This window comes from Lonchura striata, chromosome 1 (assembly GCF_046129695.1).
Source record: "Lonchura striata isolate bLonStr1 chromosome 1, bLonStr1.mat, whole genome shotgun sequence".
NCBI lineage: Eukaryota > Metazoa > Chordata > Aves > Passeriformes > Estrildidae > Lonchura > Lonchura striata.
The window spans coordinates 18,262,533-18,285,666 of NC_134603.1; the positions used below are offsets into that span (position 1 = coordinate 18,262,533).

At 43.7% G+C, this 23,134-nt stretch overlaps 1 protein-coding gene across 4 annotated transcripts; it reads left to right on the forward strand.

The window, feature by feature from the left end:
• The first annotated feature begins 16,374 nt into the window (after window positions 1–16,374).
• Window positions 16,375–22,795, forward strand: TMEM74 (transmembrane protein 74). 4 transcript variants are annotated; one of them, XM_077782423.1, is made up of 2 exons: window positions 16,375–16,524; window positions 17,483–22,795. In XM_077782423.1, exon 2 carries the CDS (start codon window positions 17,694–17,696, stop codon window positions 18,642–18,644), a length of 951 nt encoding a protein of 316 aa, XP_077638549.1. In that variant the 5' UTR covers window positions 16,375–16,524; window positions 17,483–17,693; the 3' UTR covers window positions 18,645–22,795. The 4 variants fall into 4 exon arrangements, with proteins under 4 accessions (XP_077638549.1, XP_021402108.2, XP_021402106.2 ...); XM_021546433.3 differs by having other exon boundaries at window positions 17,531–22,795; XM_021546431.3 differs by lacking the exon at window positions 16,375–16,524 and adding an exon at window positions 16,552–16,774 and having other exon boundaries at window positions 17,531–22,795.
• The last annotated feature ends 339 nt before the right edge of the window (window positions 22,796–23,134 follow it).

A 23,134-nucleotide genomic window follows, 5' to 3' on the forward strand; every position in this document is an offset into this window, starting at 1 on the left:
ATCTCTCAAATGTTTGTAGAGAAAAACCTGTCCATAAATGACATGGTGATGCTACCTTACCAGCTGCTTACTCCAGAGCTGGCACTGAGTCCCTGGACACCAGATCTGCTGCTTGCTGCAGCCCTGTCCCTGCAGAACAGTTGTGTGAAGACTGCATAGTGCACCATGCAGGAGCTGAAGAGTGACATGGTCATAACATCACCTCACTCCAGTGTAAGTTAATTTCTTAACAATGTCCCTTCTGAGGCTTGCATGAGTATACTCAAAAAGGCAGAAATAATTGTAGCATGTGTTCAAAATGGCACTATCATATAGAATGCCTTGTATCTCCAGCTGTTATTTTGTGCTCCTTATGAACTTAGGCTAAACAATTCTCTTCCTCTCCAGTTAATCCAACATGAATTGTCTCAGGCCAGTGTTGAACAATAGTGTGGCTTTCCTTTCCACTTCAGATTATCCTTGCTCAGCACCACAGATCCTCTGTACAGCTGCATGTGCTGCACCCCTTCCCCAGCACACAGCACAGGGTGCTCCTGGCAGAAGCTAAGGCACACAGTAAAATCAGGGAGGTGTCCACCAGGCACAACAGGGACAGTGGAGACCAGATGAAGGCAGCTGAAACCCTACCAAAACACCAGTACTCACTGATTGACTCTAAAAATGAGGAGGTACTTGCAGGCAGGGGGGAAAGGCTTAGAGACAGAACCTGAGCCTGTGTGTGCCCAGGATCCTCAAACCATTAGAAGCAAGTCAGTCTATGATGCCACTTTACAGAGGTCTTAACACAACCCATTGTCAGAATACCAGTGGGGAAAAAAAAAAGCTGCAAGCTTTAGAGGAGGCTATTAATTATCAAATGTGTTTGAGAAATTGAAAAATGAGCAGGTAGACCAAATAATCTCTTCACTTTGTCAAAGCAATCTCTTATTTTCCTGTGATGCCTTGGGATTGCTTCACAGCACAGACAACATCCTTAAAAAACTTCAAATGGAAGTCACCATGTGACTGAGAGGATGATCATACTTGCACTTTGCATCAGCAAGCTTATCTGTGGAGCAATGTTCAGGCAGTGGGGTGGATTTGGGGATTAGAGATGTAGAAGTACCATTATTTTATTTCTATTGCTCAGAATGGATGTCAGCAATGCATGTTCAGCTTTTCATTCTGAGCTCATTCAGAGCATCCACTAACTGAAAAATAAAATCTTCCACTGTGAAAAACATACACTTTCAATGCTGGCAATAACAATATTAGCAGATGTTTAGTTTGGGGTTTTAAAAATTCCATTCTATCTTCTATCTGATTAATTTTCTACCTGAAAAAATATCAGCATGAAATTTTCTGGACTGGAAAAACTCCATCCATTGCAACACTAAATGGTAGTAATGGCATATCTTCTTCAGTGGAATAACATTCTCTTGATGAAAATCAAAATGTCATTCAATCATTGGTTATTTAACAAACATAGGCATATAACTCAATGGCTGCAGTGAAATAATTTGAATTTATATTAATACAGATGTTAGAATTGGAATCTAAATTTTCTGTTAGTCATTTGTTTGGGCTTTTCTATCCTGATTTGTCTTCATTATACTAAGTAAATTACAACCAGAAATCCACACATCAATAGCATTGCATAAACGTTAAAAAAGACAATATACTGCATCTAAATTGGTAGTGGCATTGGAACAACCAAATAACATTAAAATACACATTCACATTTAATTCTTCCTTTTTAGAGGAGTAGGAAAGCAAAGCAGGAGGATCTTTTGTGAAACATGCTACTGTTATCAGACAGAGGCCTAAAGTCAAAGGCAGACAGAAATGAAGAAAGTATGAGGGTCTCAGTAAGGGTGAAGAGACCATTCCCATCTACCATTCCCATATTGATCCCTTCAGCAAGCACATGGATTTTTTCCTTCTCCCCTTTCTCCCATTCTCCCCTTCTCCCATCATCTCATATTTGCCCAGCTAGGCTGTCTCCAGTCAACAAAATCTAACTTTGCCCTGGGGAACTTCTGTGGCATCAGTTAAGTCCCGGTGGAATTTTCAAAGCCACAGATTTTGGATCACCACTGCTAAAGATCCACTGGCTTCTCTTTTCCTGGAAGCACACGGGGCTTCTCTAAGCCATGCAGGTCCAAGGAAGGACATTTCTCTGCATCAATTAAAGGTGCTCTTGGCTAGCCAATGCATCTTCTCCAATAGGGATTTTTCCCCAGTCTTTTACAACTGAAAATCTAGGGAGACCTTCACATCTGGCTTCCAGCTGACCTCAACATCACATGCTGTCCTAGAGGGTTGCCCCTTGTTTTGGCTAAAATGTATTGGTTTTTTTCCACTTGGGATTTATCATCTATTAGAAGATGGTAATAGTTAAGAAGGATATTCTGCAGGAAATTTTTTTCTTCCCTTAGCATAAGAGGCCAGCACGACATTTTGTGAGATGACTTACTTTGCTTTGTCACATTTATTGAAACATCACCATGCTCCATCAAATAAGGTAGTGTTTACTTACTCCCATTTAAAAATTCCATGCTGTAGGATATCCTGTGAGTGCTCTAAATGCCACTGACAAAAATTTAAAAGCATAATTTAAAAAATACATCCAAAAAATACCAGCAACATGAGAACCTTTCATACCTGTTCAAACTTTTAGCTAGATTAATTCCTCTCTCTTAGGCATTCTTTGACCTTTCACTGCATTAGTCCACCAAACTGCCCAAACATTTCTGAGCACATTTTGCTTTCTCCCTGTCTTATAATAATTTAGAATTCTTCAAGGAAAAAGAGGTCTTTGCTCTGTTAGATGAATATGAGCCTGTTTAGGCACTCAGTCACAATGAAAAGGGATGCTATCAAGGCCCCAGGCACGTCTTGCATCATGGTTAAATTCATCTTTTGGTTTTGCAGCCTCCAAACTTCCTCCAGCTCTTCAGAGAATGATAATCATTTTGACACATGAATTCAAGAACTTGTTTTATACCTTGACCAAAAGAGATCTCCAGGTTAAATGTGATCTTTTATCTACTTAAATCTGTTTTCTAAACTGGCATTGGAATTGTTTGTCATATCAAGGTAGTCTCTCTGGGTGGGATTCAGTTGCCATATGGATGTCTAGTGCCATTTTAGATGCTATAGGGTTTTACAGCTAGCAATTGTTCTAGACACTTTGGGTTTTGCTGTCATGACTGCTATTTGGTAGCTAAACCAACAACAGAAGTCTGTTGAGATACCTGAATGAGTCATTCTGTCCTTTCCTCTAACATCATCTTCAGAGATGTTTGAACATCACTGTGAAGCTATTTTAACCCTGTATCTCTGTGTGGTTGTTCTTTTTCTTCATTGTTTAGTATTGATCCACTTTATTTTCAGCATGCCTCTGCAAAGGGTAAAAACCTGGTTAGAGTTCTCAGTGGAACTCTAACAAAAGAATGGTTACAATTTCCCTCCCTTATAAAATATATTCTTTGTGACAATATTCAAGTATCAAAGGCCTCTTTATTAAATAAATTATTTATTATTAAACATCATAAAATCTATACAAAATAACTTTTTATCTAAGAGGCTTGAAAGAATCATAGTTTAACATCTACCTAAATATATGATTAGTATTTCTGTAAGTTTCTACAGAACTTTGTTTTCTGAAACCTCAATTATTCCATCAAATTACATCTCTTGCTTCTAGAGAAGCATCACCTAAAATGAAGAAATCAAAGATAGTGGCTTAATTTTATATTGCAGTTTTTTCCAGGTTACAATTTTAGAAATAAATTCCTACAATTTATATAGACTGAGAACAACAGGAACATTATCAAACAATGTTCAGATAACCTCATGGCCCCAAGATCAGCTTTATTTAATAGCATATTTCCACAATAGCAGATGAATTTATTCTTAAATGAAGAATGGATAGACATTACACAGAGTAGAGAGGCAGAACAATATAACTACTTGCATACCTCTACTTTCTAGTTGTGAAGAATTATTTGCAAAGTTAAATTCAACATCTGAAAAAAAGGCTATTTTCTCCAGTAATTGGTGTTAGAATGGACCCTGCAGAGAGAAGTTAAATCAAGCTGCTGTTTTGCTGCAGCTGAAGACACAAACAGCATGTATTGGAATGAGCAGGCATTTGGCACTACCTCCAGACTCAAAAAAAATTGGAATGTCTGCATTTCCAGAAATGCATAAATCATCCTTGCCACACCTGCACAAAAGTGAATGCACATTTAAATGTACACCAATATTTATGATGTAACACCATCTATACCAAACTAATTTCACAATTCATACTTTCCAAGAATAATTTTAAACATTTTCTTACATGTTCTTGTAATTCAATATAATCTGCAAGATTCAAGCATGTTTTCAATGCATCTAGATCAAATCACCATTTGTCCATACATATAGAAAATTTAAGATCAAGCTTCAGTATGGCCTGGGTAGTAAGTAAGCTTTATGTGGTGCTCTCCCATCAATATATATTCATAATTCAAAGTGGTAATTTTATGTTTTTGTTATGGGGAAAAAATAAAAAGCTAAAGTTGTAAGCAGAAAAAAATATTGTTAAGCAGAAATGCAATTTAGTATAAGAATATACATTTAGTTTAAAATGTAATTTCTAGGCTCATATCCAAAAGGCACTATAAACACATAAGTAGAGTGAGACTATACATATGCTGGCAACTATACATATGTTTTAACACCTTGTCTAATTGGCAACCTCTATTATTTAATGCTCACATCTTCAAAATGGCATCTCTGCACCTACAAAATCCATTCACTCATTTTTGTTGCAATAGTAAATAATGGAAATTTGTAGTCACATGTGCCTTTGTGAAAGTACTGATTACCTCCTTAGTTAGTTGCACCTATGCTCTCCAGAATAAGGATCAAATATGAATAAATATATACAGAGAGAGAGCAAAGTAGTCAGGTAATATATCTTTCACCCACCCACCCATCTTTTAGAGGGAGGTGTGGATGATGAGGTGATGATGAACACAAACCCTACACTCGCCCTGAGGAATTTACAAGCTCAACAGTGGAACAGGCAGTGAGTAGGACACAAGTCATGGGTCGATAAAATATATTCACTACTGCAAAACAGTGGAACTGCTATTTCTTATGCATAATTCTAGATTCTAGAGGAACTGCCACATACCCATTTCACAGAATCACAGACTCACAGAATGAATCACAGAATGTTAAAGGTTTGGAAAGGACCTTAAAGATCATCTAGCCCCAACACTCCTTGACATAGACAGGGACACCTCCCACTAGACCAGGCTGCTCAAGGCCTTTTCCAACCTTTGAACAGTGGCAGGATTGGGGCACCTACATCTTTGGGCAACCTGTTCCCAGAAGGGTGTCTGACCACCCTCAAAGTAAAACATATCTTCCTAATACATAACTTAAATTTCCTCTCTTTCAATTTGTACCCAATACTCTTTTGAACTTTGGGCAAAAGTTCCAAACAAAGACTCCTTCCACAGCAACCCTGTAAGGGCCCCCTGCAGATACTGGAAGGTGCTGTGAGGTCCCCAGACCAGATACTGGGAGGTCCCCACACAGCCTTTTTTTTCCAGGCTGAACAGATCACACCTTTCTCAGCCTGTCTTCATATGGGAGGTGCTCCAGTGCTCCAATCAGCTTTGTGGCCCTCCTCTGGACTTGCTCCAAGAATTCTATGTCCATCTTATGCTGGGGATACCAGAACAGTACTCCAGGTGGGGTTTCACAAGAAGATTTGGTCTCTTCCTCAAAGTAATGCTTCAGATATTGGCTCAAATAGATTAAATTCAGCAAAACATCTCTCATGTGGTGGTTCACAGAGGTGGAAACATTCCCTTTTCTCTGTTGTAAAGTCATATTCAACATATGAGGGAAGCATGGAAGAAGCAGAGATGAGAGCAAGAGGGAAAACTGGTGAACCATGAGAAAGAGAGGAGAAGCTCCGAGAGAAACTGAAGCCACCTCACTCCAGATCAGGCATGAGGCTTGGGGATCCTTACTGGCAAGCAGGCAGGCAGCATTTTTAAAATGAGATTTTTACCCTAGTCTCCTGAAAATTAATTATAACTACCCAATTATGGTGGGATTGATCTAAACACATCTGTCTACAGTGAGAATAACAGTGTGTGACAGAGCAACGTGAGCAGCAATCACAGTCAGTTAGGTGCACTATTCACCCCAGTGGAAGTGCCTACCCTTGGTCAGATGAACCTCATCTCTAACTCTGTTGACTGTGTTGGTCTTCCCAGTTACAACCATCAAGACAGCTGGTTCAAAGTAGAAGTCTGTGTTCCAGCTCCACATTTAGTCAGATGACTGCCAAACCTGACTCCACTGGATCCAGATCATTTTTGAGATTGAGAAGCAGAGCAAGTCAGGAAAAAATCAGCATTTAAAAATACAGCCAGAAAATTTCAGCAGGAAACAGAAGATGGTCTTAGCTGTCTGCACAGAATAAAGATACCCAAGTAGGTAGGAAATACTGGAGGCCACGGAAACTTCTTGCACTAATCCATAGACTACATTTCATGGGTTTTAACATACTAAATAAACACAATGTCATTTTCAAGCTTGAATCATATTAAAAATAAATTTAGATTTTTCTCCTGAACACTCATTGTCTTGGTGCTTAAAGTACATTTCCTAAATTTAGACTTTGCCATAGATGCTTGTGCTTATTAAGTTATTTAAAGAATAGTGTTAGTGCAGAATAAAGAATTATCTTCATGATAACCTAAATATCAGAGTCATAATCTTTTCTCCTTCTGCTCCAATTTCTGGTCAGTTTGGGGAGTGATTCACTTTAAGTCGAGATGTTGCCTCATGATGAAATTTTACCATCCTTTACTCACATTGAATCAATTAACTCCTGCTCCCATGGGAGACATATGTTCTCTCTGCCTTTGGGTTCACACTTGCAGATTTACTGGCTGCTTGTTTATTCTCTAACATGAAAAAAATGTATCATATCTGTTTAACTGTGAGTTGCAATATTATTACAAGATCTCAAAATCATTAAAACATTAATAAAATCTTTACAGAAAATGATGAGGAAGGAAAAGGACAAGACAGATTTGTAGCAAGGCACAAAACTGCTGAATTTTAATACAGGATATAAAAACACCCTCTTAGATTGGAACTCATTAAACAAGTCTCAGCAGACAAGAAGAATATGTGGATATATATGGCTATGGAAGGTTATATCTGTTTGATTTCTCCTATCATCCAAAAATAATGATTTTAATGCTACTGGTTTAAAAGGATCACCAGAAAATCAGATGAAGAAGCAGATCAGTTGTTTAAAAGTGACAACATTTCTCAAAGATTGAAAAGCAATGCAATTTAAATAGTCTTCATACACTTTGTATTTCAAAACTTCAGAAGACAGGCAGAAAACTCAGTCTCCAGTTTTACCATGTTTTATTGCTGTCTGTTCAAGTAGCAAAAAGGGTGATTGCACTGTAAATGCAATCAAATAGGAAACTCCTATTATGTGCCCCAAATCAGAGTGATGCTCCTCTCCCTCTTTCCTCCTCTAATGTTACCATTATTATTTTATTAGATGGAAAGAATCCCTCATTCATAATACACAGAATTGTATCTTTATCTACTTATCATTATCCTTTCATTTTATTTTTTCTTAAAGGAAATAGAATTTTTTTCTAGATTAATACAATTAATAAATTAATAAAACTAATGATAAATGTTTTAAATATTTTTCTCTTAGTCTGATTTTACTTTTATATACCCCTGTTAGAAGCTCTTTATTAATCCTATGGAAGTATAACCATGGGTATTTTTTTCCCTGCAGGATTATGTCTTTGAACATGAAGAAACTGTTAGTCCCTCTGTTAATTTTTCATTTTCCACGTTAATTAAAAACTTGTCCAGATGGCACTGCACAAATATCATCCATGCAGATTTCTGGCTTTGAAATGCAGCTACCCACCTCAAAAAAACATCATTTCCGTCTGCTTGGGAAAATAGCTCTCCATGGTTCATTTTATGTATAATATTGTGCGGGGGAGAGTGTGTCACTTGGAGTAAAAGGAGTGTAAATTCATTTCCAAATCTCCCACTCTCCATGAAAAACTCCACGTAGCTATTTGTGAGTACCTATGTGTGTATACATGCCTGGATGCCTCAGAAGTAAGATCAACCAAAGAACTCCTATTACCTCAATATAATGTGCACATATAATTCTCAGCCAGGTGGTTAATAAGAACAGAAACCAGTAGCATCAATGTATTTGACATCTCTCAAAGCAAATTATTAAACCAAGCTTAATCCCCACCTAAGAAGTGCCAGAAAACCACAAGCCCTCATTAGGTCTGACCTACCTACTCCTGAGGACTGAGAAAATGTACAAACAAGTAAATCTTTATTCAAGGAAAGACAAAACAGTAATACATTTAGCATGCAGTAAGAACAAATCCTCCTTACTTGCTCATCCACCACCAGATGCCCATTGTCCAGAAGTTATCTATCTGCAGGGATCTCTTTGCACCCACAAGCTGCCTGCTCAACCTGATCAGGCACTGCCCTGATCAACCCTAGGAACTCCCCAGGGGTGCCTGGATCAATACAGACCTTTTCTTAGCTCCTTCACAACAACACTCCTGTTCTGATTCAATTCAAGGAGGTTTCACACCAAGGCATTTCTCACCAGACACTCAGCTACGTGTCCCTGTCTCACACTAAAATAAATCCCATTGCAATGGAGAGAGCATTCAGGGCTCTGTAATGGAGACCTGTTTGCTGAGGATCCAGGTCTTTGTTAAAAGTTTAAGTTAAAAATTATCTTCCTCTTTTCAAGAGCCAACCTTCTTGCAAAGCCCAACCTGTCTGTGCTGGCTCCTCAGACACTGCCAGAGGAAGACTTGGTAATTAGCCAATGTGAACTAAGGTCTCTATGGTTTTGCTTTCTGCTTTTCACCAACTGTGGGATAGAGACATCTTTGTTTTCCTGAATGGATAGATAGATGCATGTATGTATTTATTACAAAAAATATTGATTTCCCTTAAATAATGTATTAGGAACTCTTCAACTGCTCAAGTAAGTGACAGCCTTTTTATCATACTGTGCCTGCAGTTCTGCCTGCACGTCACAGATTTTACTATCATTGCAGTTCTGCTGCATGCATAACATAGTAACCAGATAAAAATGACTCTGATGTGTCAAGAACAGAAAAGTGTAAAACATTTTCTTTAGCAGCATGTGACTCTCTAAGACTTCTGCTTGTGAAGGAGCCAACACAGTGTGCTGTCACCATTTGAATATATGGCTTCAAAACCCACTGCAATTAAAAGCTTTCAGAGAGCTGGTTTAATATAGAGCATGACATCATATTTCCTTCCATGCCTTCTAACTAAAATAAAACCAAAACCATCAGGTCAGGTTTTATTTTTCACTATTGATTCCAGATACCTCTCTTAAGTTCAGCCATAAGAATGTTCCTCCTTCTTCCAAGTCAATCAAAGGAGGACAGCAAGTAGAATTTAGGAATATGGACAGTGCCTACGTGACAAGAAAAAGAACGTTAAAAGCCTTAGCCATATCTGATGAATTAAATGTTTATTGCTCTGTGGGTGTTTGGTCTGCAATGCCTGCCACTAACATCAATAGAGGTCTTGTTTAAAAACCTCAAAATTCAGGCGACAGGCTGGACTTTAAAGGTTTGACTGTTTAAAAAGATCAAATATTTTTCCTTCCAGTTTCAGTCTGATCACAGCCCCCTGGAAAGTAAACAGGATCAAATCACTGGGTGTCAGAGAGGAAAATGCATAGATAGATAGTCTAGCTCATTCACGTGACCGTGTAGAAGGATTGCTTCTTGCAGACTGTTTTGTAGCATTTTGTTCACTGTTTTTCAGTATTGTAGAAGAAATGTTGCCTTTGGAAGAGTCAGGCAGACCTGTCAGGGCCTGTATTACTGTGATTAGTCTTACTTTTCCCATTTGGATTATCTACCCAGGTTTTAGCATGTTGTATTCCACCAGGGTTTTTTACAACTCCTTGCAGACACTGTTCTAGAAGGAACCTCAACACCATTGGATGGAGGAAGGACAGCAAGAAATCCTGGCCTGTTTAAAGCTGATTGCAAAAATGCTATAGTGATTGTGATGGGGCCAGGACTAGACACATGGGCAAGGCTTTCCTCCACACATAAATTCAGCATGATAGTCAGCTTAAGGGACTGTTAAAGAGAGGAAGAGATGGAGGAGAGCTCTGCCTTGAACTTTCTCAAATATGGGCTGCTATGGCTGCTAATTTAGATACAAATATCACCACAAGAAATCAGCATGGACCCTAGCTCTGCTTCAAAGCCCCACTGATACACCTTCCTGGCACATCTCTGATGCTATGATTTATGAGCTTAAAATAGTTCTACGTCTCTCTTCCCTCATACCAGTGGTTCTCTCCTTAGGTATGAAGAAAAGAATTGAGCTCCCTCCTAAGTCACTGCTTGGCCTTTGGCTAAAACAGGTGGAATGAGGAACAAGGCTCAAGACTCAATTCTTTCATCTTAATTTTGGTGCCTTGATTTTGGTTCTGTGTTGCCTAGATTGTAACAAATACACAAGTTTCCTATGTTTCAGCTTCTTTGCCTTTAAAATGGGAATACTGATTTCAGCTTTTTAATGTACTTTATAGTATGTAGACATAAAGTGCTACCAAGAGAAGAAGGTTTTACTATTTTTTTAAGTTTAGTCTTTTTAACACAGGCAAATTCCACAAATTATCAGCATTACCTCTCTAATGTGAACACATCTTTGATGTTTATGTTGAAGAAACTCTTTAATGCATGCTGATAATATAGAATCCCTGGGTACTATTCCTGATAATTTCTATAAAACCTCATTCTGTCACCAGCAATATATATATTACTGAAGATTGTGTGTCCTTGCCTTGTCAGAAACTGCAGCCTTCACTTTCTTCTTTCACCCATGGTTTTATGTGTACTGCAAGACCTAAGAGTAATTTTTGTTTCCAGACTCAGTATAACTGCCCCCCCCCACCCCAGCTTTATGGATCAAGCTATTATTTCCTCATATTATGCTGCAGTTCCCTTTTATTCCTGCACTGTTCTCTATCCTTTAAATCCCTTGCTTAAAATCTCCTTGGTGATTTCTTTATTTCTCTCCTAAGTGGCCTCACCTGGGCTTCCCTCTGTGGCAGCACATTTCTCCCTCTCTCAGGATTTTTCATAGAGGTGAACAGGGTATCCCTCCAGGGTAGTCTATTATCTCACTTTCCCTTTAAATACCTTCATTCTATAATTAGTATTTCTAGGTTTTTTTTGTACAGAATAACAGGTGTACTACATCTCCCAGATCTGATGTGTGATTACTGGAGGTGATTTTGTCTTTCCATGCAAGCGTGCAAGAAAGTGAAGAGAATAACAACCCAGGAAAACACCTGAAAAAGGCAATGTCAGGAGTCAGTCATGTGCACGACACCTGGCACTCAGCAGCCACAGAGGTTTCAGGGCTGTAGTCTTCAATCTGTGGGCTGATGAAGGGAGAAACATGTCCTTTATGTCTCAGGTATGACCAGGGTGGGAAATAAATGGTAACTTTAGCTCTCACAACATGGTGACAGCACAGTGCTGGTACTGTGCTGGTTTGTGCCCATCAGTGGGCAGAAACCTGTGGTGACGTGGCAATCCCAAGCCCACAGCAGGGAGGAGCTGTATGGGCTCTGTCAAGGCTCCTTCAGATCACACAGCTCAGTGCTCAGCGTTGTGGGGGCACACAGGGAGGCACAAGGTGTCTCCTCCACCCCAGTGTCCAAAGCTTAGGCACCCACAGTGGTGTCCAGGTGCCTGGCACCCAGCAGCCAGTCTGCCCTGGGCAGAGCAGGGCCAGCTCAGCCATGTCCCACTGCACAGCCTGAGCCCAGACTGCTGAGACAGCTGTGAGAGTCAGCAGGACCCTAGAACAATCAAGCACAGTCAGGGATAGGCCTGTTGACTCAGGGGTGCTCAGGTGCTCGGGGATTCAGAAGGGAAAATGGCATAGTATGAGCTCCTGAAGGGGGAGGAAGGCTGGCCAGTAAAACCTGTGGTAGTGGGGTCGGCCAGGTCACCAGCTTGAGTCACTGGTGTGGGCACTGCAGGTGGGAAGCAGCAGCCCAGGGACATCCGGAGCTGGCCCTTTCCCTCCTGGTGACTGCAGGCCAGTAAAGGCTCCACATGTGCTGTGCCAGGGAGGAGACCTCAGCCTGACAGCTCATTAATTCCTACCTGTCCTTCACTAGCTCCTGAGTGGGGCTACAACTACTGTGTCTTCCAAGTGGTCAACAGGCCCTTTGCTCCTCCAGATGATCCTTTGCTCTGAGACTGAGACTGACTCTTTTTGGTCCATCCTCAGGAGCTCTATATACTCAAACCATGATTTCACGTGTTCAGACATGAGAAGCACAGGGATTGCATCAAGGATGTAATCTATTTGTAGCAATTCTGAAACATCATATTACACATCTTTGGTTTCTTGTATCTCTGTAAAATTGTTTACTTATTTTGTCTTTTATTAATGCACAATGGATGTGCATTAGTGAATCAACCAAAGTAGAATTAAATTGCTTTCATGCCTACTTTTGCTCTATTAATCTGTGACATTTATTGATCTGTGACAGTAATGTGTTTTAAACACACAGAAATGGTGAATTTTTATTTTCATTGTGAGTTGTCCAAATATTTGCTTGCTAGCCTAACAATACTTTTATTCTGTAAGTCAAAAAAGAATTGTGTCACTTTTTTCTTCTGCCATTTATGTATGAACTTAGCTTTGCCTCTTCATTCGCATCTATTACCTTTGTTGTTTTTCACAGACCAGTACACAGGTCCATGTATTTCTCTAATAGGTTTTAAATTTTTCTTCAGCCCCATTTTATTGGCTTTCTAACTTTACTCAACAGTATGATCTATTCAAGTGGAAATGGGAAGTTTATGCAATATTCTCTCTAGACTTCTCTGAATGTATTATTCTCTGAGCCACACTGGCTGGAGTGCCCCTTTATTTTAGAAGTTTTGCAGTCTTGCAACACTTGCACAAGGACCACTGGAAACCCAAGGTCCTGTGACTTGCGAGGCAACAAATTGAAGATTCTGTGAAAACGAGATCACTGAAGAACTCTGTATACATAAGACAGAGAAATAAAGAATAAAAATGTTTAGGGGAATGCTTCACTGAGGATCCCATATAACACTGGAAAAATCTGTGAATTGTGATGGCAAGTAGAATATCTCAAAACCTATCCTCTACCAGACCATGATGGGATTCATCATTCAGAAAACTTGTTTCAGTTTTGCCTGATTCCTCTGAAGCTTCAGGTCTGGTCAGGCCCTCAGTGAGACTTCAAACAGAAAGTGTGAAACAGCTTTTAGTTCTTCACAAGCTTCCTTCCAGTTTTACAGTGACCATAGGTTACTGAGAATGTGACAAAAACATGTAAATCTAGTTCACATAGTCATTTATAGTTGGCCAACTTGAAGAGCGCTTACAAGATGCTCCAGAGCATGGTTTAAATTTAATTGCATGTATCTCATCTGAGACACCTTTACCATCTGACTGTCAGATTCCATATTATCACTGTGTTGTTACCATAGCCCTGCTCAGCGTCTGAAAGGGCTGTATTACGTGCTTGGCTGCAGCAGAGAGAACAAGGCTCATCCACCCCGACAGTCTACTCCAGTCTTTTATTCCTGTCCCATTGTGTGTCCATCACTCTGGGTTTTAGCTCTACGGAGCCACTTTTTTTCCTGTGACAAATATTCTTACTCCCATCCTTAGTTGATTAATCTTTTCACTAGCTGTACTTGTGTTTGCAGAGTACGCGTTGCTATGCATTCATTTCACCACCTCCACACCTCAGAGCATTGGCAACAATCACATTCGTCACAAGAAACTGCTGTTAACTCATCGCATCCAAAGTAAAGAAAATGAAATGTCAGTAATAGGAATTGTGACTAGACAGTGATTTCGCTCTAAGAGTGAGTGAACTGTACTAGGCAAAGGAGACACTGCACCACATGGGAAGGCACATAAGAATAGATAACATTTGGTTTGACAGAGTTGTGGTTCCCTCTGTTTGCTCCATAGTTTGTGGGACTGCAATTATCAGCAACAAATTAATACACTTGCCCAACACACGCTGGCACAAAATGGGAAGGAGAGTGGGTGGCAGAGCAGCAAGTTGTTTGTGTGGTTAAATAACAAGTACTAAGGCTCTAGTAAGTGCTCAAGAGTACATGCTGTAGCTCTTGGGTTTTGAAGGAATCACAACATGACCATTTGTTGTGTGCAATTTCCTGCCTTTGTATAAGCTGTCAGAAAGACAATACCCACCCAAGGACTCGGTAGGCTGTGCCAGGGCCCAGGAAAAGTGTTCACATTCTTCCAGGCTGCATTGCCAGGCTTGAGAACCACATTTTTCCTGTCAGTCATTTAATTAAGATTCGTCTATCAGATGGAGCAGGTACAGCTTGCTGTGTCAGTGCCTAATATCTGAATGTTCCTATCCTGCTAATTCCCAAATGGAAATGTACATACAATAAAGAGAGTTTGTTTCTGTCTTTACTTTTACTTGAAACTATTTGAACAATTTACAGATAAGCTTTTTTGTTTCTTTGATTAGGTTTTATTTGCTCCTTTATATTAATCTCAAAGAGGGCACTGTTATTAAAAAGCTCCAAGGACAGCCTGCACCATTTTCCCAACTCCATAATTTTCTCCTTACATTTTTTCTTCAAAGGGTGAATAATACGCTATTCAGTGCATTGAAACTGCACTTTGCTAATGGAAACACTGCCTGGAGCTGCTTTGAAATTATATCCAAAGCACCCCAGAGCACTGAGCAATCTGTGTGATGGGCACTGTGAGTGCCCTACTGTTGCCATGTCCTGGCAAGTAATTTTAACATTCACGGGAGTTACTCCCACTAAGATTTGAACCTTCTGTCCTGGGTGTTTTGGATCTCGGCAGGGTATGTCTTCAAAACTGATTTGATTGCCTAATGCATTGCTTCAGAAGTGGCAAAGAGTCCTTACAGAGAATCACCTTGTTCTCTGATGTAAGGCCAGCTCCTTCAGACAGTCTGTGTTTGTCTCTTCTGGTTTCCCCAGCTCACTTTTCATCTTGAGCCTCTGCTTTCCTGGCCAACAACCATGCAGGCAGGTGCTGCTCACTTCTAATTCCTGCGTGCACCCTCATTTCAGCTCCATGGCAAAGGTCCCTCTCCCCATGATTGCTTTTTGTCTCCCCAGAGCCCAGTCTTTCCACAACAGCACAGTATTCAGCTCTGATAAACCTTCAGACTACTCCATACTTTATTTTCATATTCTAGTTTATCACTAACACTGGCAAAGGAAAAGCACTGGCAGGAAAACTCAGTGAAGGTTCATACTGAAAATGAAATAGTCATTCATTTATTATGTATTTTTTGGCAACAGTCTTTTTTTTAATAGTAATTTATGCCGGCCAGAGGAAGCGCATGGACAATCTGCCAACATGGGTGAGCTCCTGAGATTTTCCAGTAAGTCCTGCGCAGAGAGTATGTCCCTTGGTGTCTCAGCTCCAGCAGTTCTGGGATCATTTGAGAATCTGATTTTATCTTTCCCTGGAGTAAGTCGTGAGCTCCCAAGACTATGGCAAACAACTTCAGGTGATGACTGAGCTAGACGCAGGCACAGGGCAGCACGGACGCTCCCCCGGCCCCGTGCCAGGATCGGGCCCTCGGGAGAGGCTGTGCGGCGCCGGCAGCCCCGGCAGCGCGACCCGCCGGCAGCGCCGAGCCCCGGGGGCCGCGGGGCGGGCGCGGCTCCGGGCGCGGGGCGGGCGCGGCTCCGGGCGCGGGGCGGGCGCGGCTCCGGGCGCGGGGCGGGCGCGGGGCGGGCGCGGCTCCGGGCGCGGGACGGGCGCGGCTCCGGGCGCGGGACGGGCGCGGCTCCGGGCGCGGGGCGGGCGCGGGACGGGCGCGGCTCCGGGCGCGGGGCGGGCGCGGCTCCGGGCGCGGGACGGGCGCGGCTCCGGGCGCGGGGCGGGCGCGGGACGGGCGCGGCTCCGGGCGCGGGGCGGGCGCGGCTCCGGGCGCGGGACGGGCGCGGCTCCGGGCGCGGGGCGGGCGCGGCCCCGGGCGCGGGGCGGGCGCGGCCCCGGGCGCGGGGCGGGCGCGGCTCCGGGCGCGGGGCGGGCGTGGCTCCGGGCGCGGCTCCGGGCGCGGGGCGGGCGCGGCTCCGGGCGCGGCCCCGGGCGCGGGGCGGGCGCTGCCGCAGCAGCCGCCGCCCGCGGACTACAGCTCCCGGCGTGCCGAGCGGAGCCCGCCCCGGCTCTGCCCGGCTGGGCCGGGCCGGGCCGGGCCGGGCTGGGCTGGGCTGAGCCGCCCGGGGTCGCTGGGAGCAGCGCGGGCGGGGGCGCGGGCGGAGGCGGCCGGGAGGAAGGCGAGCGGGTCCGCGTGTCCGTGTGTCCGTGTGTCCGTGCGTGCGGGGCCGAGGCCGCGCCGGGCAGGTGAGAGCCCGCGGGCAGGAGGAGGAGCGGCGGGAGGAGCCGCAGCGGGAGGAGGCGGCGCGCTCCTGCAGCCGGGGATGCGTGTGTGCCTGTGCGTGTCTGCGCCGCTCACCTCGGTACCGCTCGGGTCACTCGGTGCCGGGCGGGTCCTGCTGCTCCCGGCGCCGGCGGGAATCGCTTTTCCCAGCGCCGCCGGTTCTCGCTGAGGTCCCGAGAAGAGCGTGAGTGAGCAGCGGCTGGGAGCGATCACGTATGTGCTGTAGACGCACATGTGTTCCCTTCGCATGCAACACATTTATCGGGCTGCAGCTTCGCCCCGTGACACCGGGCGGCCTCGAGGGGGATGGGGCCCAGGCGAAAGGGGTAATAGCGAATTAATTGCAGATGAGAAGTAATATCCGTCTTTGAGTCATCAGTCTTTGAGGCATAATTTCATTCCAAAAGCTCTTAGATGAATGGTAGATCTTATATAGGAGAGCACTGCTTCTCCCGTAGGATTATCAGATTTCCACCGGAGAATACAGATCCTGGATTATTGAGCTACATGGTATTTGCGTGTTTCTTTCTAATTAGTCTGTGAATCTGAGTGTAAAATTCTGTATTTGGAAGGGGGGGATGGGAGTTATATGCTTCTAAAAGAACAGACATATATTTTCTCTGGCATTTTACACAGTTTTTCTGGTTATTCCGTGCTCTGTGCATACTTACTGCCTTAATTGGATAGTGGTGTCAAAGGTTGATTAGATTCCCTAATAGATTTTGGATCTGCAAGAGGATTGCAGTTTTAAATGCGTGGTTAAAACAATCGTGTTTGCTGTCTCCCCTCAAACAGTTGAGAGGAGGGCTGATGTATTACATTTGCCTTATCTTCCCTTTGGTTTATTAATGTATCATTGTGAGGTTGTCGGGTTCGGTTTTGTTGTTGTTGTTTTTTCCCCCTCTGCTATTTCATTTGCAGACCGAAAAGAAATGAATGTCAGAGAGGATTTGTTTAATCATTTAACAGCTGACACAAGCCATGTCCCTAACAAAACGCTGGTGAAAAAGTGGTGAAGAAGATTTCTGGGATACAGCAGTGCCAGTACTGTGAAGCCGCTTCTGCAGGTCAGGGGCAGCATTTGCTGGAGGATGCCATAGCCCAGGAGGTGAAGCTCGTGGGGACGAGGTCAATGGCTTGCATGGAGCTTCTCTACCTGGCCGAGGAGAGCAGACAGGTGCCCCTGGGCACCGCTACTGGCTGGAGCCTGCCCCCCCATCCCTACGAGCAGCAGCAGTGTGAGGGGGGTGAGGTGGACCCCAGAGCAGCCGCTGCCGTGGCAGCCCTGCACTGTGAACGGCACTGCAAGCCCTTGCAGAGGGGCCCTGTGGCTGAGCCCCCCCTGGCACCCCAGCTCTCCTCCCTGGGCACCTCACCCCAGGAGCACCCTGCACCCTCCAGCACCTCCCAGCTCTGCCACACAGCCGAGTGCTTGCCCAGGGAAGAGGATGGAGGGAAGAAAAAAGCCTGCTGCTGTGCCCAGGAACTCGAGACATCGTTCACGTATGTGGATGAAAATGTAAATCTGGAGCATGCAAGAAGTCCCCCCACTGCTACAGGTGGCCAGGATGCCCCCCTGCAGCAGCATTCCTGCAGGGAGCTGCCACCCGAATGGGTGCACGATTCTCCTTCCTTGGTCTCCGAGGAGGACGATGCTGCCTCGGAGGCAGCAGTTGGGAAATCTGTTGACTATGGATTCATTAGTGCCATTTTGTTCCTGGTTAGTGGCATTTTGCTGGTGATAATTTCCTATGTGGTACCCAGAGATGTAACTGTGGATCCCAACACCGTGGCTGCCCGGGAGATGGAGAGGCTGGAGAACGAGAGCGCAAGGATCGGTGCTCACCTGGACCGCTGTGTTATCGCTGGGCTGTGCCTCTTAACCCTGGGGGGCGTGGTGCTGTCCAGCCTGCTGATGATGTCCATGTGGAAAGGGGAGTTGTACCGGAGGAGCAGGTTTGCATCCTCCAAGGAGTCTGCCAAGCTGTATGGGTCTTTCAATTTCAGAATGAAGTCTGGAGCAAATGATAATATGCTCGAGCTGTCATTAGTTGAGGAAGATGTGCTTGCCATAGATAATTAGTGTGGTCATGATTTTTAAGGCAGCATTTCTACAGGAAAATGTGTTTCATTAAAGAAAGCAGATGCAGCTAAAGATAGCTGGTGATGCAGTTTATTTGTCTGACAAGAATGGTGTTATCTTAAGCTCTATAATCAAATGTTTGCAATATATGAGTACTTGTTGTAAAGGGGAACTGTGCCAGATGAAATGCAAATGATATAAAATAATGAAAACCACTGAATAAAAAGAGACTTGTGATAAGTAGGTTCCTCAGATACTTGTTTATCCTAATATAAAACATTCCATTGGTGTCTTGCCTATATAATTTTCTTATTACTCCCATATAGAACAAGAACGACCTTGACACTTTGGAAACTTAATTTTTGAAGCCTGCAGGATTATTAACAGTCTACTTGACAGAATATTAAGCAGGACCAATAATCAAATAGCAGGGCTAATATTTCATAAAGACATGCTTTTTTATTCTTTAATTTTAAGCAGATCCCTTCTCTTCAGTTAAGTGACAGCTATGGGAAGAAAGAACACCACTTGATCATGGCTGACCACAAACCTCCCATATTTTCAAACAATTGTACAATTAGTGATGATTATTTAAAATATAAAATAAGAGACAAAGGGCAGGAAACCATATGGCTTATGGTGCTGGTAGGAGACAAAAGGCTCTTTCAGCGTGAGGTCAGTGGCTCCATTTCAGTTCAGATTAGCAATGATTGATAGTCATTAACTTCTGATAGCTATAGTGACCCATATAAAAGAAGTTTAGTTCCTGGTGGACAGATGTCTTTGTATGAAAACTGCCAGAACATGAATTAACAGACCTCTTGTGAGGAGTCTCAAAAGACCCAAAGACTGAAAACGCATGGGGATGCTGAGACTAGACACTTCTTCAGTACATTTGCCAGAAGAAATTTAAGCTCAGCTGCAGGGCTTTGCATATACTGGGGCTGTCTGCATCTTATTAGTCCTTTTTGAAACTTCAGTTTTATGTCACTAGACTGTCAACCTTCTCATAACCAGCAAGGAAAGGTCAGGAAGGAGCTCTCTGAGAGTCGTTCAATAAAACCCAATTTATTTGTAAAGAATAAATTATCAGGAAATACAGATGTTAAATATCAGGCAGTTTACTGGCTGACAAGAGACTCAACATAGGAGATGGTCAAGGGTACATGTTGCTATTAATCTCAGTTCTGTGGCACTGTAGCCAAAAACCTGTACCATTGATGCTATTTGCTTTATTACCAGCCAGTTTCTAGGGAACACTGATGTGTTCTTTGCAGTGCTGGGAGTATCAACAAAAATTGTTCCGTGCACCGCTGTCAGTTCTTACTGAGCAATGGTTAATACATATATGTCTTGTTAATAAGTATATGTCTGTTATATGTATGAAAAGCCAAACATGGGTGCAGATCTGTCTGTGCAGTCTCTGACTGCAGTCTTAGGAGAAGCATGTGCTTCACTATGACAGCCTTCTCAGTTGTGAATTAACTCTAAAATATCAGGAATATGCATTATTTTTAAAATAATTTTTTTTTCCCACTGTGACACACAAGAGAAGAGTTCTCATGGGAAGGTGGGAGGAGATTTCCTTTATGCTCCCTTTACCCAGCACACAATATGTGTTAGCACAAAGTCCAGAATAACAAGTGGATGGCAGAAACGTGGGTTCCTCACAGAGAGACCGAACACTATTTTGCCACTTTGTTCTTTATTCTGCTTCTCTGGTTGGCTTTGTCAAGCAATTTGCAGAACACAAGTCTGACTCAATTAGTTCAGTCCCTTGTGCTTGCTGGCACGGATGCCTGTGACAAGGGCCCAAGGAGCTGCCCTGCTCCAGATTCACACCTTTGGTCAGAAATTACATAGTATGGTACCTGGGGTTTAATGCTGGCCCTGCAACAGAGATCCTGCTTCACATGTTCTCTGCTCCAACTGCAGCTTTAAGTCCATGTTACTGTGTAATTAAATGAGCTGCCTTATTAGAGGAGCTGCTGCCCAGTAAATGATTCTCCCAGTTTATGTCATGATACACAGCGTGTTCTCAGGCAGTAACTCAGCAGTGACCAGCATCTCCATAGTCATCTCTGAAGAGCTTACATTCTTCTGGCTGTGTCATCAGAGATTCCTAATTGAATCTCTAGGATAAATACATGAAATGTCTTGTATCTGGAAGCTCCCTCAGCCTCTTGTGATCAGTACAAGTGAGGAAGGACCTAGCCTGAGAATCCGGATGCAGAGCAGGAAGGTTCCTCTTTTGCTGGCCTTGGCTGGCAGGTGAGTTATGTGGGCACAGCCGGCAGACCTTGACACTTTTCTCAAGGTGGGGAGGTGGGAACAGCCCTTCTGCTCATCCTTCCATGAGGATGGGAAGGGGCTGGCCTTCCCAGGGAAAGCCATGCCGAGCAAGAGGGCAAATGTTGCTGATCTGGGGTCAGCAAGGTGGTGTAGGGCAGGGGACCTTTAATCTTGGGGGATGAAACCTGCCTGGGCCCCATGTTCTCACCTATGTGACAGAAGCTCTAAAACTGAGGCTGTGATTTTGAGAGCTATTATTTTTATTTTTTAATTATACGTATGCATGAAATTGGAGTACATTCCATTACTGGAGAAAGATGTCAGCTTAAGCTGTATGGATCACAGTTTTCTTGCAGGAACCATGACATGCCTTAATGCTGATTATTAGCACTAGAAAAAGGAACGCTTCCCTGACTGTCAGTATGTTATTGTCAAGTGAGAAGTTTTCTGACACTTTGTAAAATGCCTGTCACAGATCATGAACCTGCAATACTTTAATGAACCCTGAAATTTTTCCTGAGCATTTTAAAGAAACATTAGTCAACCTAATAATCTAAATGTACACTGCAGAAGTGTGAGGAGTAATAAAATTTAAACAACAGGACTAACAGTTTCTTTATTTTGGTGTAAGTGTATGCTATGAAAGAGGTGAAGGAAGGTCTTCAGAGCACAGGAATTTAGCAGATAAAAATGCTCGGGACATTCTAAAGTGATCAGAGGATCACTTTAGAAATTGCAGCATGATGTGAGTTAGTGGTGCAATATAAAACCTCCAGACTCTCAGGTTCTCGTGCTGTGAAACCAAACATAGACAGAAACCAAAGCGATTGCTGTCTGGTGGCTGATGGTGGAATTGAATGTATGAGCCCACTGGCCACTGGACAGGCCTTCACAGCATTCAGCTCACTTGAGAGGGTACCAAAGGGTGAGGCCAGGGGACATTTATTGCCCCCTCATGCAGCCTTGCAATTGACTTCCCCTGCTCAAAATTTAAATGCTTTAAAGGTACAAACGGGAGAAAAATCGTTGGTGTTTTCACTGCCTGAAAAGTTGTCACTTGATTCACTGGAGAGCTTTCTTCTTTTTTGGGGAACTAAATTTTGGCATATATTGAGTGGGTTTTAGGTGCCCTCTAAACATCCCTTTTCTGAATATGGATTTCTGAGTACCCTGGAAACAACAGGATTTGTGCCCTTAGTTTATTTCTGACCAGCCCCAGCTGCCAGATATGACACTTTCCTGATTTCTACCTCATGACGCGTGTGCTGGCTGGGCCCAGCCCTGGTCTCTACCTTCCCACTGGGGGTGTCCCAGCTTCCCTGAACTGCGGGACAGGAGGCAGCAGCTGCTGGTGTCCGGCTCCCTGCTGCTCAAACAGCTCCTGCTCGCCCTGTTCTCAGTTCCCTTTGCTCGGTCACACGCTGTGCCTGAGGCTGGACACTGGGAGCTGCCTGGCAGCTGCTGGGGATGCTGATCAGAGCAGAGGCTGTCACTGCACTGTCCCAGCCCACACGCTGCGGGTGCCCAGCGTGTGTCCCACCAGCCTCGCCTGCTGCTGCCAGCCTGAAGCCGGCCCCGTGGCAGGAGCCCAAGACTCTCCTAGGAAGCTACACTAGGTTGTTGCTGGGTTTTTATGTGTTTACAGTTTTTTAGTTGATGTAATTATTTTAAAAATCTGTCTGCAATGAGTATAGAGTTTACTGACTAAGAAAGCAACTGGTTTAATTTTGTAAGACTCTGACTCACAACGTGGTGAAACATCACAGTCCATCATGAGCTGTTCAGTAGTGCATTTGATGCCTTATTACAATCGCAGCCGTGTTCTGTACGGAGTCAAAAATAAAAGTCTGTGAAGCTGAGCACTGTCATTGTGGGCCTCTTTGCTCTTTGCTGATTCCAGTGATTGGCTCTTCCCTCTGTGCCATGGGTGCTGTCCTAAGTTGCCAGAGCGTGGAGCCCATGTAGACAGCAGGACCACCTGGGAGAGGCGGTGCTAGATTGAGCTGTGCCAGCGCACCAAGCCCATCCCCAGCTCACCCATCATGTCCCTGTTGCTCATCCTTCCCAATGCCAAGAGGTGCCAAGCAATGCAGTTTCAAAGCCTGCTGCACTTGTGTCCCACCCAACTCCTCCTAACCAGAACAAAAAAGAGAAAAAGTGGGTGGGAGCAGCTATGGCTGTGTGAGCAGGCAGCTGGG